The sequence below is a fragment of the Mercenaria mercenaria genome, chromosome 12, assembly GCF_021730395.1.
Source record: "Mercenaria mercenaria strain notata chromosome 12, MADL_Memer_1, whole genome shotgun sequence".
Lineage (NCBI taxonomy): Eukaryota > Metazoa > Mollusca > Bivalvia > Venerida > Veneridae > Mercenaria > Mercenaria mercenaria.
The window spans coordinates 40,665,383-40,681,988 of NC_069372.1; the positions used below are offsets into that span (position 1 = coordinate 40,665,383).

At 35.1% G+C, this 16,606-nt stretch overlaps 1 protein-coding gene across 9 annotated transcripts in view; it reads right to left on the bottom strand.

Annotated features, from left to right (window-relative positions):
- Positions 1 to 2,566: 2,566 nt before the first annotated feature.
- LOC123534948 (beta-1,3-galactosyltransferase 1-like) overlaps positions 2,567 to 16,606 on the bottom strand; it is an 80,047-nt gene continuing 66,007 nt past the window's right edge. For 6 of the 9 annotated variants that reach the window (XM_053519820.1, XM_053519817.1, XM_053519819.1 and 3 more), the window contains one exon: positions 2,567 to 7,735. In XM_053519820.1, the coding sequence (XP_053375795.1) occupies positions 6,098 to 7,198 (1,101 nt within the window). In that variant the 5' untranslated portion in view covers positions 7,199 to 7,735 and the 3' untranslated portion in view covers positions 2,567 to 6,097. Of the gene's footprint in view, positions 7,736 to 10,907; positions 11,054 to 11,082; positions 11,202 to 13,937; positions 14,199 to 16,606 lie in introns of those variants that run through there. The other 3 variants (XM_045317439.2, XM_045317440.2, XM_045317442.2) reach the window with 3 other exon arrangements.

Consider the following 16,606-nt stretch of genomic DNA (forward strand, 5'->3'; position numbering starts at 1 on the left):
TAAACGGGTAACCCGGTCAATAACAGCATAATGTACAGTAAAATGGGATATAGACACTCCATTACCTAAACCTGACCCGACCTGTTACAACAACTGAGGTTGGAGCTATTTCTATTTCTATAAACTAAACAGAATATAAAATTTTGAAGCTAGTTACATGCATGAAAATCAGGTCACTCTAATTCAGATTCTTGTTTTATTCATGAACACATTTACTTGTAGAACCGTTGGATAGATGTTATCATAATTTTATAGAAATATACTCTATAGATTAACTGTCACAATCGTGCTGACGATCTGGAAATAATGACTAGAAGTATATAAAATTTTGAGCCGCACCATGAGAAAACCAACATAGTGCCTTTGCGACAAGCATGGATCCAGACCAGCCTGCGTATCCGCACAGTCTGGTCAGGATCCATGCTGTTCGCTAAAGGTTTCTCTAATTGCAATAGGCTTTGAAAGCGAACAGCATGGATCCTGACCAGACTGCGCGGATCTGGATCCATGCTGGTCGCAAACGCACTATGTTGGTTTTCTCATGGTGCGTCTCATATTATTCAATCTGCGACCCTAACTGTCGGTAACAATAATTGAAACGTATTTGTCAGCACTATATTTGATATTGATTGGTACATTTTTAAATGTTATTGAAAATAACATTTCATAATTTGTGTGTATTTATAGCATTTCCATCTATCTGTCAAAGAAACTGATATTAACATATTCATAGTTTGTGTGTGTTTGTGACTGTCTTTCCCTTTTCAGGAAGCATCACAGAAACTGATATTAACATATACGTAATTTGTTACCAGAAACGGACATTCATTTCATGTTGCTCGATGTACATGTTTTATATGTTGTATGTTCATTATTTTTTTGCCTGTTTTTTCGTTTAACTGGGAACCATACGCCGATATTCATTGAATTGCACTCTGTGTATCACTGAATGTTCCATGTGCACCGCTGCGGATGTCTCAAAATTATAATCTTGTACGTATAACACGCGTAGATTTTTGAGTTCTGCTCAACCCGGGGCTAGAGGGCGTAGACGTAGCTTACAGTTCCACGATCTTCCATGAACAGGTTCAATCAAACCGTGCCTGAAACATTTTTGTTTATATTGTGTTGGGCGACCTTTAGTATTTTAACTATTAAAGCTGTCTCAAGCAATGAATACACATTTGAACGTTTGCAATTTTGAAATACGCTGTTATGCATCAAAATGGACATCTTTATACCTATAGGATTTGACTGTAAATCAGAACTGAAACGGTTCTGGTTGTGTTTCAGAGGCAAATTAAAATAAAGCGGGCTATTGTACGTCAAACCGGGCACCGCTTCGGCTGTCTATTTCACTCTACTGTTTATGTTTAAGAATAGTACAATGTCATGTGGTTATCCCGCTGTTGAATAACTCTACGCGATCAACGGATTTGAACTGCAAAAAAAATGTATGTTTCAAAGAATTCTCTTTTTTACTGCATGTTCATATTTTTTGACTTCTACTTAGTAAATCAAAGCCTTCTCAAGCAACTAATAGACATTTGACATAATGACTATCATCAAATACCAGTCAGAATGATCAAATCCACATGTAGGCACATGCCCATTTCGACTTCTTCTGACATAAACGAACAAATAAAGGAATACAGATGGGGCACCGCCTTTGAACGGTCAATTGCAAAAACACTTCTGGGCACAGTTTCGATGACTGTTATCTACCTGTAGGATTTGATTGTAAGTCATAACTGAAACTGTTCTGACATTACGTAAATTACTATGATGAAATACAAAATGCCACAAACGGTTGGCACACTCTAATATCGTCTTCCACATACTATTTCATAGCTGCCTCACACAGTTAATAGAAATTATTGCGCCGCTTATCTGTTAATCTACGATTAGCTAAAACAATTCTGTCTCTATTATTTATGTATAAGGAGTAAAAGAGAAGACAATTCTAGCAGAAACAATCATTCGTTTCATGTACTAAATATTGATAATTCAGAAAAAAAATACATTCATTGCATTTCGTATTAAGTTTTATTCAAACACAAATGAGAATGATAGTTGAAATACATTTATTTGTCCTTTCAATCATGTATGTAGTACTTTGTACAACCAGGTTCTTATTGTTGTAATATCAAGCTTTTGCTATAGTGGGCCCGTTAGTGCATATTACCACTGGTGATTGGTTCTTTCGGCAACAACCGCAGCAGCACCAATAACAACAAGCAGATTCATTGAATTTATAAGGAATTTACGCAGCAATGATGAATTAAACTGTAAAGTCTTTTAAGTGAACAAGCTCGTCAAACAGTCAAACAATTAGTCAGTTTTTAACCATTTATTCTTCTAAGAATGCTTCGTATTTCAACATTATAACATAGATGGGGGTTAAGATGGAAGTGTTTATTTAGAAGAGTGCGGTTTACTTATGTTGGCTGCACCACTGGTCCAATTCCATTGCTATATTTGCACTATTATTGTTTATATAAACTATTATTGTTTATATAAATACATACCTGCAATAAAATACGTTTAAAGTAACTGTGAAGCGAAGTCATATTACCCATTTATTACAGATAGCAATTCTTACTGAACAGAATAGATATACCAAACACATATTAAACTTGAAAATAAATAGCACCAAATTGAAATTAGTATGAAAATTAAAATAGGGAAAAGTGGAAACTTCACAGGTCGCTCAACACGACAAAAAAGAAAATGTTGCAGGCTCGTTTTATTGAGCCTGTTCATGGACGGTAATGGAAATGCATGCTACCGTCCACGCCCTCTAGCCCCGGGTTGAGCAGAACTCAACATTTACACATGGTAAAAGTACAAAAAGCAATTTAGAGACATCCGCAGATGTATTCAAACGGCGGTGAACATGGAACCTTCAATAATACACGTGTTGAGGCGTGTAATTCCATGAAGAGCGGCGTTTGGTCCCCAGATAAAGTAAAGGGTTAGCCCCAAACGAGAAAACTATGGGCAGAACTAAACAAACTGGAATTTAGGAAGGGGGTCTGAGGTTATGGAGCCTGCGTATCACAGGAACTGTCAAAAGACAAAATTAAAAAGTAGGCATCATATCCAAGGGGTGATTATACAATACCCAAGGCTATGAAAGCGGGAGTATTGGGACCACCCAGGCCGAAATGGTCATGTTGAGAAACTAAACAGTACCAATAACACGACATAAAAGTCGTGATGAACGATCTGAGAAGATCGAAATATAACAGCCCTGATTGAATGTACGGGGAGACTTTTTACAGCCGCCACACGGCACAAACAATGCTGCTGTGATAATAAAATAGAGAAAAGTGGAAACTTCACAGGTCGCTCAACACGACAATAACGAAAATGATGTAGGCTCGGTTTGATTGAGCCTGTTCATGGACGGTAGTGGAAATGCATGCTACCGTCCACAACATCTAGCCCCGGGTTGAGCAGAACTCAACATTTACACATGCTAAAAGTACAAAAAGCAATTTAAAGACATCCACAGATGTATTCAAACGGCGGTGAACATGGAACCTTCAATGATACACGTGTTGAGGCGTGTAATTCCATGAAGAGCGGCATTTGGTCCCCAGATAAAGTAAAGGGTTTGCCCCAAACGAGAAAACAATGGGCAGAACTAAACAAACTGGAATTTAGGAAGGGGATCTGAGGTTATGGAGCCTGCGTATCACAGGAACTGTCAAAAGACAAAATTAAAAAGCAGGCACCATATCCAAGGGGTAATTATACAATACCCAAGGCTATGAAAGCGGGAGTATTGGAACCATCCAGGCCGAAATGGTCATGTTGAGAAACTAAACAGTACCAATAACACGACATAAAAGTCGTGATGAACGATCTGAGAAGATCGAAATATAACAGCCCTGATTGAATGTACGGCCGCCACACGGCACAAACAACGCTGCTGTGGTATTAAAAAAGAGAAAAGTGGAAACTCCACAGGTCGCTCAACACGACAAAAACGAAAATGTTGCAGGCTCGGTTTGATTGAGCCTGTTCATGGATGGTAGTGGAAATGCATGCTACCGTCCACGCCCTATTAGAACACAAGAAAGACTAAAAAAGTCGTCCCACAACAAACAGTTGTATATGATAAACAAAGTTCTTTTTATATCATATATACAATACATGTAAATTTAATACCTACTGAGCCATGTATGGTCAATGTAAATGAAATGCAATCATGACAAAATACACTAAGTATGAAAATATTGCAAAGCGTTAGAGTGTTAACAAATCAGCAATACCATCATATCTGATGAACCGAAACCTCACGCTTATATCGCAGTACAGTATGTTTAAGGACCTGCTCACTAATACAATGAGTAATAATGAAAATGAATCAATACATAAACACCTTCCAAATCATCAAATTTCGAAACTACCACATTTTTTTTGTTGGGGGGGGGGGGGGGGGGGGGGGGTCTGTTTTTTTTTCGTTTTGCATTTTCGTTGATATTTTATAGAAAATGGACCAAACTTCAAAAGACCCGGTAAAATGGAAGCTAATAAAATACCATATTAAAAACAACAGTTTTCTTACTTCCTTCTTTCTAGATAATCGGAGAAGTTGATAATTACATGAACTTTAATATAGATTTTGTCTACTACCATTATCCGGCATTTATTTCTTTTTCCTTACTTATCGGTTCGTTACTATAGCAAAAAACAAAGTTCAATGGTCTAAATAAAAGCCTGAGTATACCAAAACATGTTTTCTAACAGTACAAGTAATACAAATATGTTGCATCAATCAAGGCAGAAATAAGACTTCGAGGCAGCAACCAATAATGTTTTAAATAACGCTATTATATACCTTGCTACATGTATATACAGTAACAAAAAAAAAACCCGCTAAAACGGCCATTACGACCACCATTGACGGTTCAGTAGTGGAGCAGTTTGCTTCACACCGGGTAACCGGGGAACGTCCGCGTGTTCTGACGTTGACGAAATTTAGCAACGTCATACCTGTATCTCTATCTGTATGTTCTAGGTGTAGGACAAGTTACGGTATAGAACACCGGGGAGAGGCGCTAGTAATAATGGAGGGCTGACTTAAAGCCCTGTACTGTCTTTGCGCACACTATCTGATCTTCCAGACGGTTCCAATCCTTTGTCGTTTTCACAAAGAAAGAGTTTCGTAATTGCTCATTTCTACAATGTTTAACCAGAGAGCCACGTGAATTATTTATTACTTGTTTTTCAAGAACGTTTTTTGTCTCACAGTCTGTAAATTTCTTAATTTAAATGTGCCTTCTCTGTTTCGCCGGATGCAGGTATTCTGATGGTGGTAGTGCTGGCACCAGACCCTCAGCCACCTTGAATAGGAAATCAGTCGGTTTGACTGACGGCGTTGGTGTAGAGTTGGTAGTTCCAGTGTACTCAACATCCTTGTTACACAGCCCACATCTCTGGATTTGTAATCCCCTGTTATGAATCTAGCCGCTGGACGCTGAACTTTTTCTAATTTATCTACCATATGGTAGATGAGGGATGTTGAATCATTTTTAGTTATGATGGTATTGTTGATAAAAGGCAATATACATGATGCTTATATATTTGTGAAAAAAAAACAAACATGTAAAATGAAAATAGCAAGATAAAAATAATAAAAATGTCTAACAATAAGGACTGTTCTATCATTATACCTTTCAGTAAGGACAATTCAATGTGCAAATGTTTCGAATGACACTTTGTGGTACAATCAACTAACGGCTGCTCTACCATAATGATTATGCCTTTCACTAAGTAGAATTCAATGTGTAAATGTTTCGAACAGCACTTTGGGGTACAAACAACAAACGACTGCTCTACCATTATGCCTTTCAGTAAGTACAATTAAATGTGTAAATGTTTCGAATGGCACTTTGCGGTACAATTAACTAATGTCACACAGGTTAGTAAACTAGTTATACAGTGTGTTATCGTAGCACTGTGTAGGTATGTGATAAAATTTCAAAAATATAAACACGGTATTTAAAATGTTTAATACATGTACTTATTTCAAAAGAATGAAAATATAATGCACACATTTTCATAAATTGCCTTTCCAATTACCTTGTCATTGTTTGACGCACTTTCCATGCCATATTGACTTTAACATTACTGGTGTCAACTGATGAGCTGTAATCAATTTATCTCCTTTATAGAGGCATGGATCCATTTTTGGTCGACCTGCATTGAATCCAGAGATTGGCTGAAGTTTAAAGCCTAATTTTCTTATACATAGTGATACATAAACATCCTCTAGGTGAAAGAAAGGAATAGTATGGGAGATTTTATAAACTTCACTCGCTACATGCATGCTGGTCAAATAACCTGTCCCGGAACAAAACCCGGGATAAGATTTCTCAGGATAACTGGCCACTGAAGCAAACCACTTTGACTTCTGGTTTCGTATAGGGCTTGCTTTTATGTGACAGGCCCCAAGGATTGCTTTCTGTAACGTTTCATTGTGACTACCCTTGCAAGTATTCAGAACATTTGGAATGTTGACAAACATGTCGTCATCAGTTTTCATTACGTAATGCGCATGCGCACACTTTGTTGACGCCCATTTAAATCCCATAATAGTTTTGTAAGTTAAATTCACATACTTATCAATGAAATCTTCTTTGATGATGTCGTGGTATACACTGTTTTCTTTCAGTATAGCTTCCTGTTGTTTATTATCATCAATTTCACCTAAAAGAAATGCATATCTGACATTGGCCGTGTTATTTTTAGTATATGAAAGCCAGGTGGCACGTAATGCCATTCTTTCGTTCGTGTTTTTATGGATGGTCATTATGAGTACAATTAATTCCACAGTTTGATTGGGCGAATACAGTTTGCATATTCTGTCATTTTGTATCACATAATTAAAGTTGTGCTGAAAACACGAAATGCAATTACTCTGTCGTCTGCTGCTGGTGGTATTTGTATTATTACTCAATTTATCTTCCTGTTTTACACCGACATAGGGATTTGTCGATAGTTTAGAATTTCCATCCGTAACATTTCTCTTTATTTCTATCGAGCTATCAAATATTATTGACAATTGTAAAGTGGACGAAGTAAGTATGACACCAACACAAAGTCCTACAAACGAGAGAACTGTGACTCTGAAAAAGGGTATTCCATAAACTGAACACGGCTTTCTTTTCTCATTCGATGTAATCATTCTGAAATGCCTTTAACTATATCGAATGTCGCCAATAATATCAGATTTGCCCCAGTATTCTTTAATATCAATCGTTTGTTTATAACTTTATACAAAACACTATTATGAAATAGATAACAGCAATTTTCATTAAAAAATATTTTCATTTATTCAGTGTATTCTGATATTTCAAAATAAATATAATCCTTATTAATTTCACATGAGATATTTGAATTTTAAATTCTTGCATTGTCTAACATCATCTAAAAATCTTATTCATTTGCAACTGTGATCACTGTTGATGGTTTAAAGAGCTATCGCGCTATTTCTAGGGATGCTTTACTCAGTTATGTCAATGCTGATTTACCGATTTTATCACTTTTCGAGGTACGGACTTGATTCACTGCTTTATGGTACATCCCCAAAGGGTTTAGATTTTAAACTACAGTCCTCTACGTATTTCAATGGCATCAGCGAAACATCTGAAGATTGGTATTTGACCTGTCAATTGATTCCTTTTATTGTTGTGATTTAATCTTCATCATGACGTATGCAATTCTGAAAAATATCAAAATATTTTGAAACATTGCATGGCACATCTCCCCTGATAATCCTAGAATAATGTATAATACAAACTACAAACTATGGTTGTGTAACTTGCCATGTGAAGTAAATTCTTGATGCTAAAGACGCATGTGAAACTCGGAAACATTTGGCTTAGTAGTTTTTGAGAAACCTGCTTATATGAAATCATTTTGCCAACATTTTTGAGTTAGTTATAAAGGGAGGGGTAACTTCTACCACATTGAATATAACAGAAGCTATGGTTATTTAACTTGTCCTGTGAGATCATCTCATGCCAAATGCATGAGGGAAGTTTGAAAGTATTTTGCCTACTTCTTACATGGCAAAACGTTTGTGACAAAGGTCGATGGAACTTCTGTATGATGCCAGATCGATGAAACTAAGAATGAATGACTGGTCAAATTAACCCAAAATAGATGAAATATACATAGAAATAAAACACAGAACTTTAGACAGATTTTACGTTTAGTGGCACGTGTTCTTGATACTGGTTTTAATATGTTGTCTGGTCGATCAGCTTTTCCAAAGACGAACTGTTATATTGTAATTAAAGTGCTTCATTTTCTTGTTGTAATTCTCTTTGCTGATGATGCGTAAGTCTCACCTCATTATCATATGACTGTGATATGTCCTCATACATTTCTTAACACCATGGTTCGTGATAATGGTATTTATGAAATGCCTAACGTTGAGTGACAATTTATGACTCGTTTTAATGATTTGAAATGTATCGAATGAATTCCGACTATTTTCTTTGATTTCAATTTCTATCTTTCGATTCACCGATCGCTCAACTGCGACTAGCTTTTTTAATAAATGCTGTCGGAAAGACAGCTTACTCGACAATTCGAGGGAATCTAAGAAACAATACCTATTATTAGTTAGTCTGTACGCTTTCGTGTGAGTACGGCGTTAAACCCAAATAACACTTTTGATAATTTTAAACAGTAGAAAACATTTTAAACTCTCGTGTATCTGTATTTTAACTTGACAAAAACTGTTAACATTGCATTGAAATTGTAGACTGTATTAACAGTCTTCTATTTCTTTCACGTGAATACTCTCAAAAATTAAATTTCTGATGAAGGTTGAGACGACGCTTTTAAACTACACCTTTTCAGATTTTATACTTCTGAAATTTTATGATATTGAAATTTAAACCAGAAACAGGTATTTATCATATATGAACTTTATCATGGGTGTGTAAGAAAACGGGAGTGGAACTGGCGTGCACCCTTCCTCAGATTCATCAGACATGCATTAATTTTTATTGACCATCTATGTTATTCTAACTTGATTACGATGCAAAATGTATTGTGCTTTTATAAGTGATATAGTTACAGTCTGGGCCAGAAACTATTCATACAGGTATAAGAAAGATAATATGTACAGATAATCTATCCAATCACTGAGGTTTGTGTGTGTATGTGTTCGGGTTTAACGTTTTTCTCAACAATTTTATAGCATTTCAGTATTATGGGCAGTGAGAACAATGCCCAACTTCATAGTGCTGCCTCACCTCCACCTAGTCACATTATACTGACAGCGGGCTGAGCGCCAAGCGAGAAAGCTACTTGTACCATTTTTTACATCTTAGGTATGACGCGGCCAGGTATCGAACCCATGACCTCCCGCACTCGAAGCGGGAGTTCTACCACTAGGCTACCGAGGCGGTCTCATTGAGATTTAGACATACTACATAGTATACCGCTACACGCGCAAATTAGAACATTCTATATTGCATACCCTATGTTACACACACGATTAGAAGATGCTTTCGTGCTCACCAGACTAATGTATGATAATCTGTCACTGTTTTTCTTGCATACAGTCTTTTTACAAAAAATAATTAAAACACAGAGAAATACTTTCTTTGCAGCACTCTCGTACAGTGACGAAATTAACGTCCATAAACAATAGTGGCGTCATAACGTTTCAGTGACGCACAACAGCAAAGTTCTGATTTAGTTTTATCGTTTGTAGCGTAAAATGTTTTTCCGTAAAATAATTTATATTGCAGGAAATATATATAGGAAATGACGAGCTAACTATTACAATTATATAGATTTATTGATCGATTTTAAATATAAAAAAGGTAATATAATGTAATAAATTAGTGTCAATTTAACAGATCACAAAAGTCATTGGCATTGGATTGCACTTTTAGATGGGTATTTATAGCATTAGGTTAAAGCATGATTTTACAAGAATTATAATAAATCATTGTCCATGGCGATATGACACAACAATAAGAACAATTCACTATATGAAGCCCATTATTATGTAACACACATAATATGATACAAATCCATCATTGACATTGGTTCATGATGTTTACGCAGACAGTACAGAAATTCACATTGCATGCATTATACACACGATAAGAACATTCCACATTGCAAAGCCCATTTTACACACATAATGAACTCCACATTACATGTCTTGTTACAAACACGTAAAACTTTCACATTGAAAGCCATGTAACACACGATAAGACATTCCACATTGCATGCCATGTTACACATCAGATACATTACTATTCTCTCGATTATAATCTTGAAATTCCACATTGCAAGCCCGTGTTACACACACGATAAGAACTTCCACATTGCATGCCAATGTAGACACACGTCTTTATGAATAACTTGAACATTGCATGGTGCCTGTGTTACACACACGATAAGAACGTTCCACATTGCATGTCCATGTAGTACACACGCTTAGAACATTTCACATTGCATGTCCCTTGTTACACACACGATAAGAACATTCCACATTGCATGTCCTTTGTTACACACACGTTAAGAGCATTCCACACATTGAAAGCCCATGTCACACACACGATAAGATGATTCCATACTGCATGCCCAATGTTACACACACGATAATCTTTCTCTCGATATTCATCTTGAACATTCCACATTCCATGCTCCATGTTACACACAAGATAAGAACATTCCACATTGCATGCTTCATTTATACACACGATAAGAACATGCCCAATGTTACACACACTATAATATTTCTCTCGATATTCATCTTGAACATTCCACATTGCATGCCCCATTTTATATACACGATAAGAACATTCCCCATGTTATACACACGATAAAACTTTCCACATTGCATGCCCCATGTTACTCACACAATAAGAACATTCTACTTTGTATGCCCAATGTTACACAAGCGATTTGAAATTCAATATTGTATAATGTCCGGTGTTATACACATGCACGGTTAGAAAACTCATTACTTTATTCGATCTAAATGTTTAAGCTAACAGTGGAAAATATTTCCTCATGCTGTTTAAATATAATTACAGTTAGATAATTATTATTTCCTTTCAGTATTAACACCTCAGATTCTAAACCAGAAATATCTGCTAAGGTGTGCCCGCTATTCATTTGATAAAAGCCAATTTAATAAACGGGAAATACTAGTAAAAGGTAAGTTTTGCTTTGGTGACTTTTTTGTGTTTCAAGTTTAAAAACAAGAATGTGCAAATATTAGCTAAAGTTGTATTTCATACAATAGGTCACATCAGATGATACCCTCTAATGTGTTGTCTGGTTACCTCACGACGCGTAGCTAAGTTGTATTTTCAACAACATGTTAGAAAAACAAGAACAAGTTAATAGCACGACAACGTCCAGGACGTCCCGTCATAATCATATTTCTCCTGTATTGAAATAACTACCCGTGAGATACAATGTCAATTTCTTGCACACACCTTCAAGGCTCTAAACTCAGCCTATACGAAGGATAGACTACAAATACAGACAGGTTAGGAAACTACCATCTAAAGACATCATATAATTATTTGTGCCAAAGACCCGAACCGCGAAGTATGGCAACATTGCTCCAAAACTAAGAAACAACTTCCCCGATCAAAGCCAGATATATTTTACGTATGTTTAAAACCTTTTTATTTTGTAATGTAAAACACATTGCAAACAGAAGGAAATATCTTTTTTTATGGTTTATATATTAATTCGTTTGTTTAAACAATTTGTACTTGATTAAATATTGATATAGCAGTTTTCCAGCAATGAAATTTATTAGATCAGTTGTACATAATGATATTTTAATACCTAAATGTCGCACGAATTATATGAAAAGATCATTTGGCTATAATAGTGCTAAATTATGGAATATCATTCCACAAAATATTCGTTGTGTGGATTCACTTACATCTTTCAAAAGCAAATACAAAAGATACTTATTAGGACCTGAATAAGCTACAACTTTTTTTTCTGCAATTGCTATTTGTTTATTTTCTTTTAATGGGTGAATGCATATCTGAGTGATTTTACTTTTTATGATTGTATACATATTTTTTTTCTAATTAAATGGAGTGTTTGTCAAGAGTGAATGCTGTATTTAAATGTTTATCATTCTACTTCTGTCTTATATTATAATTAGATAATCGGTTTTAATCTATTTTTGTGTGTTGAACTGTTTTTATTAATATTACAGAAGACCACATTGAAATTTAAGATGTTTAATATGTTCTAACACTGTTATATATCTTTATGTGTTACCTTCTTTAAATAAAATTATTATTATTATTATTATTATTATTATTATTATAGATTTTTAATTGTTTGTACTGTCTTCCAGCTGCTGAGATGTGAAGCACTTTTGGAGGTGTTATGAAACGAGTGCTATACACATAAACATGACCTAAAACACGCCAGCATACCTTCCCACACACAAGTATAGATCCCATCACCACCACCGTTATTGGTATAACTTTTTGTAAACGAATAAGCATTTTGTTACAAAACAATGAAATTTATTTAGAAATGTTTTTATTTCATACAGGAAAATTAAGTCTGGCTACCGACTACATAATCTTTTTAGATTTTATTCTCAATCATTACTCTTATACATTCTGAATAGTCTTTCTTGGCTCTGATTATCCAATCGTTTTAGAAGAAAAGGGACATAATTCTACATGATTTGAATAACCTCAGGATTAATCTTCCGTGAACAAAACATAGGGTATGAATACAGATTAAGGAAAATCATACAAGTTTTAGATAGCTTTTGTGAATAGTTAAAAGTTCATCATTACCGTATAGGAAGAATATAAAAGATTGGCATGTGGAGATATTTGAAAGCATGCGATCAAAATATCCCGTTATGGTTAGATTTGACTTCCTGATGCATGTTTTTAAAGATAGTCAGTCACATTTGAGCAACATTTTATGACACATTTCAATTTTCGTATATATTCTGTTCGATATTCTGTTAGAAATATATTTAAGGATCAAAAATACCCTTTTACATAGAGTTAGATCCAAGCATATTGTATTACCTTTTATGAAATTTTGTAAGAAACTCCCGCTAGATAATATAAAAATATTCAACAAGTGGACTATTTCTTTATATTTCAATATAATTTCTAGTTTTACCTTTGCATTTGATAATTGGGATATTTCATGTACCTGTAACAAGAGGCAAGTCTATATTGCAACCGAAATAGGCAAAGAAAGGTAATGATAATAACGTTTCTAATGAATTTTGGCAAAATATATACCGATCAGTGAAAATCTTTGACAGCTTTAATACAAAGTATTTATATTCATATTATTTCTTAGGCAAAATATGTTTATTAAATTTATACTTATACTTAAATAACGCTATATTGTGTAGCAACCAGGGCAAGAAAATCAAATCTAAAAGCTATTTCCAGTGGAAATCTACGAACTCAATGAACACAAATAAGTGTGAATGATTAGTTGTTAAAGTTTGAACAAATCCATTTGGTGACCAAATTTGATCAACCTCCTTTAATGCAAATTTACAACTGAATTTACAGATTAACATTCGTACTAAAAACCTCTTTTACACTTCAGTTTAATAATACTACAAAAGAAGTAACTCAGTATGCATCCCTGGATACAAATTTGTCTTTGTTTAATTTTTCTTTCGTCAATTTAAACTCCATCAGGATAACAGTCCTTATAAAAAAAATAATACATGTAACATGAACAAAGACGCCGCTAAATGACTTTCAGTAAGTCATCAAGCCATTTACTAATTTTACAAACTCGCATTTTAGTACTGAAACACGGGTTATATATTTAGATTCAGAGTACAAACAAATACAGAAAGACTAGCGTGTTAACAGAATCCCAGTTACAATATTTGTAACATAAACAATACTTACTGAACAAAGTTAGTGTAACTCCTTTGTGAACTACTCTTATTCTTTAAACACCCAAAACAATAAATCATCACACGGTGCCAATCACCTTACTTTTACAAGTGGTAACGATGTTGAAAGCATTTTAAATAAATCGCAAATCACCGCTATTGACTTTATTATTTTATCAAGAGGATGTAATGTATTCTCAAATTACCAGTCGTCTTTATAACACACTTTAAAAGCAAATTTTAAGCCCATCCTTCGTTCATTTTGTGGTGTCATGGTAAGATCTCGATTCTCTAGAAAGTGGAAAACCACAGGTGACTTATTCTAAATGTAGAGGCTAGTGCTATTAATAATAAATGACTTAACTTGATCGAAAGCTATTAATGATGCATACAGGTTGATCTTAATCATTAAACGCTGATATCTGCCATCTCATTCTGGTGTGTTGGTGGTGCGTTTTGAGGGCGCCAACATACCAGAATGACAATGCTTGCCAAACTAGCGGAGAAAGTAAACATTTGTTTGAGCACGCGCCAGGGATATTCCTTAGGGAAAAACCTTGTCTAAATATAGTGTGCACTTAGGTGACATCACATAGTACTGGCACTATTATGATGTCATAAACTATAAAACATAATGCCAGGAAATACCCAAATCTATTTGTCACCACGATCTATTTGAATGCGATATCTAACATGTCTGCCTGTGTAAGACAGATAAAAAACCTCGCTAACGCTCGGGTTTTCATTCTACTCTGTTCTCGGGTTGGGAAAAACCCGTCTTACACAGACAGGCATGTAAGATCCTTATATACGACAAATAAAATATGCGTCTTTGTCAGAATAATTTGTATATTTGATATATTGATAACGTTATACATAAGCACAGATAGTGTTTGACTCCCTTTTCATGCTACCATTGCTATGATTATATTTGAATTAGGATTTGGGTCATTTATGGACGACTTGGGTTAATTACAGTGATAGCTGGATCCGAGCATCATACATTATGTTGTATACAATAATTAAAGGAACCAACGTTTTGTTAGAGCAAGTACTCGTTGTTAAATACTATGTATAAATTTGGACAAATCAGAAACAAGTTCTATAAATAGAACCAATCAAAGCTCACGTCTGCAGGGTATAAATAGATAGATGGAGGACAGAGAGATCATTCGGTATCCAGCGATAGAAGAAGACACATCGAGGATTCAAGTAATAATTTATCCCAGTACTTTGATGAGGAATTTATTGCAACTACACTGTCAGGGCGGATACATTATTAAAAAGAAGATGTTTGAAGTTCATAGACTAAAGAAGAGTTGCAGAATTTCAACAAGGTTTCGAGCTATAGGGCCAGCTGTTGAATGCTATAGACGATAGCAAATATAGGCTGAGCATCGGAAAGCTGAGACAGAGACCCAGAGTTTGGTAATCTACTGAGATAGTAGGAGAGTTCCAGCTTAAAGACGGTTCAGTGTTATTGGCGAAGTACAGCCGAGGCATCGGGGAAATACCTATATGGTAGTGAATGCTACATGTGATAGCTAGCATATAGGCGCTGAGTATCCAGGAGTCAAGGCAATCATATAGAGTTGCATATTCAATTAAGAGGACAGAGGCGGAGCATCTATGCGATAAGACTCGTATGTTGTTGATTCAAAGACATTGCATGACGGGAACTTCAACAAAAAGACCAGTCAAGTATAGAGTCTCCAGCCTATAGGAGTTTGAGCTAATTATTATTAATTGAAGATTGTTAGTTTGAAACATTTAGTGATTTGCCTGATCCCTAAATCTAGCTCATAATTGAACTCATTTACGAATATTTGGTACACGAATCATTTAGGCAAGGTAGCTAGAGGAAAATATATGTATGAGATATTTGGTCTCACCAGCTATACGTTTTAACAAAGGACATTCTATATCGTTTGTCAGCTAGTCTAAGACATAGTCACCTTAGCGATTGGACCCAATTCATTGTTCAAGATACTAAAGGCGTAGGCACTTCCCTGGGTCATATAACTCGTATTCTGACAGTCTTCCTGACAGGCCGCCAATATGTCAAGACAAGGATTTGATGCACGGGGTCGCCAAAACGATAAATACCTGATTTGTCACAATAGCGTTTTGATGTGTTGGCTAGAAATATAAAACTCAAAATCTAAGCAATATCTACATTAAAAAATTCCGCTTTTTCAGCAGTAAAACGTGGACATTACTACGGCCTGGTGTGCAATGACGCGGAGTTGATAGCTGTGTATCCCAGCTGTGACGTTATAAAATATCATATTTTCATCATTTAAGCAGAGCCATAACGATAAAATATGTTTTTATAGAATGGAAGTCACAATAAAGAGAAAACTTTGAATATGGTAAGCAGTATATATTTTCATTATATACTTATATCAATTCTTCTTGTATTTCACAGGTAAATATGAACAGGCTGAAAAAAAATCAATATTGTACCTTTTGTGTTGTATGATGCCGACTACTTTCATTTAATATGCACGACCTATAATAGCACACACAATAAAAATTCACTTGTTTATTTTTAAACATCGACAAACTATGACACTTTAAGATTTCGTTCGATAACAAAATAACAAACAAAAAAGTGGAGGTATATGATAAAAGGGTTATTACAACAGTAGCTAGATCTGGGATTTTGTATTTGGCTCTCGT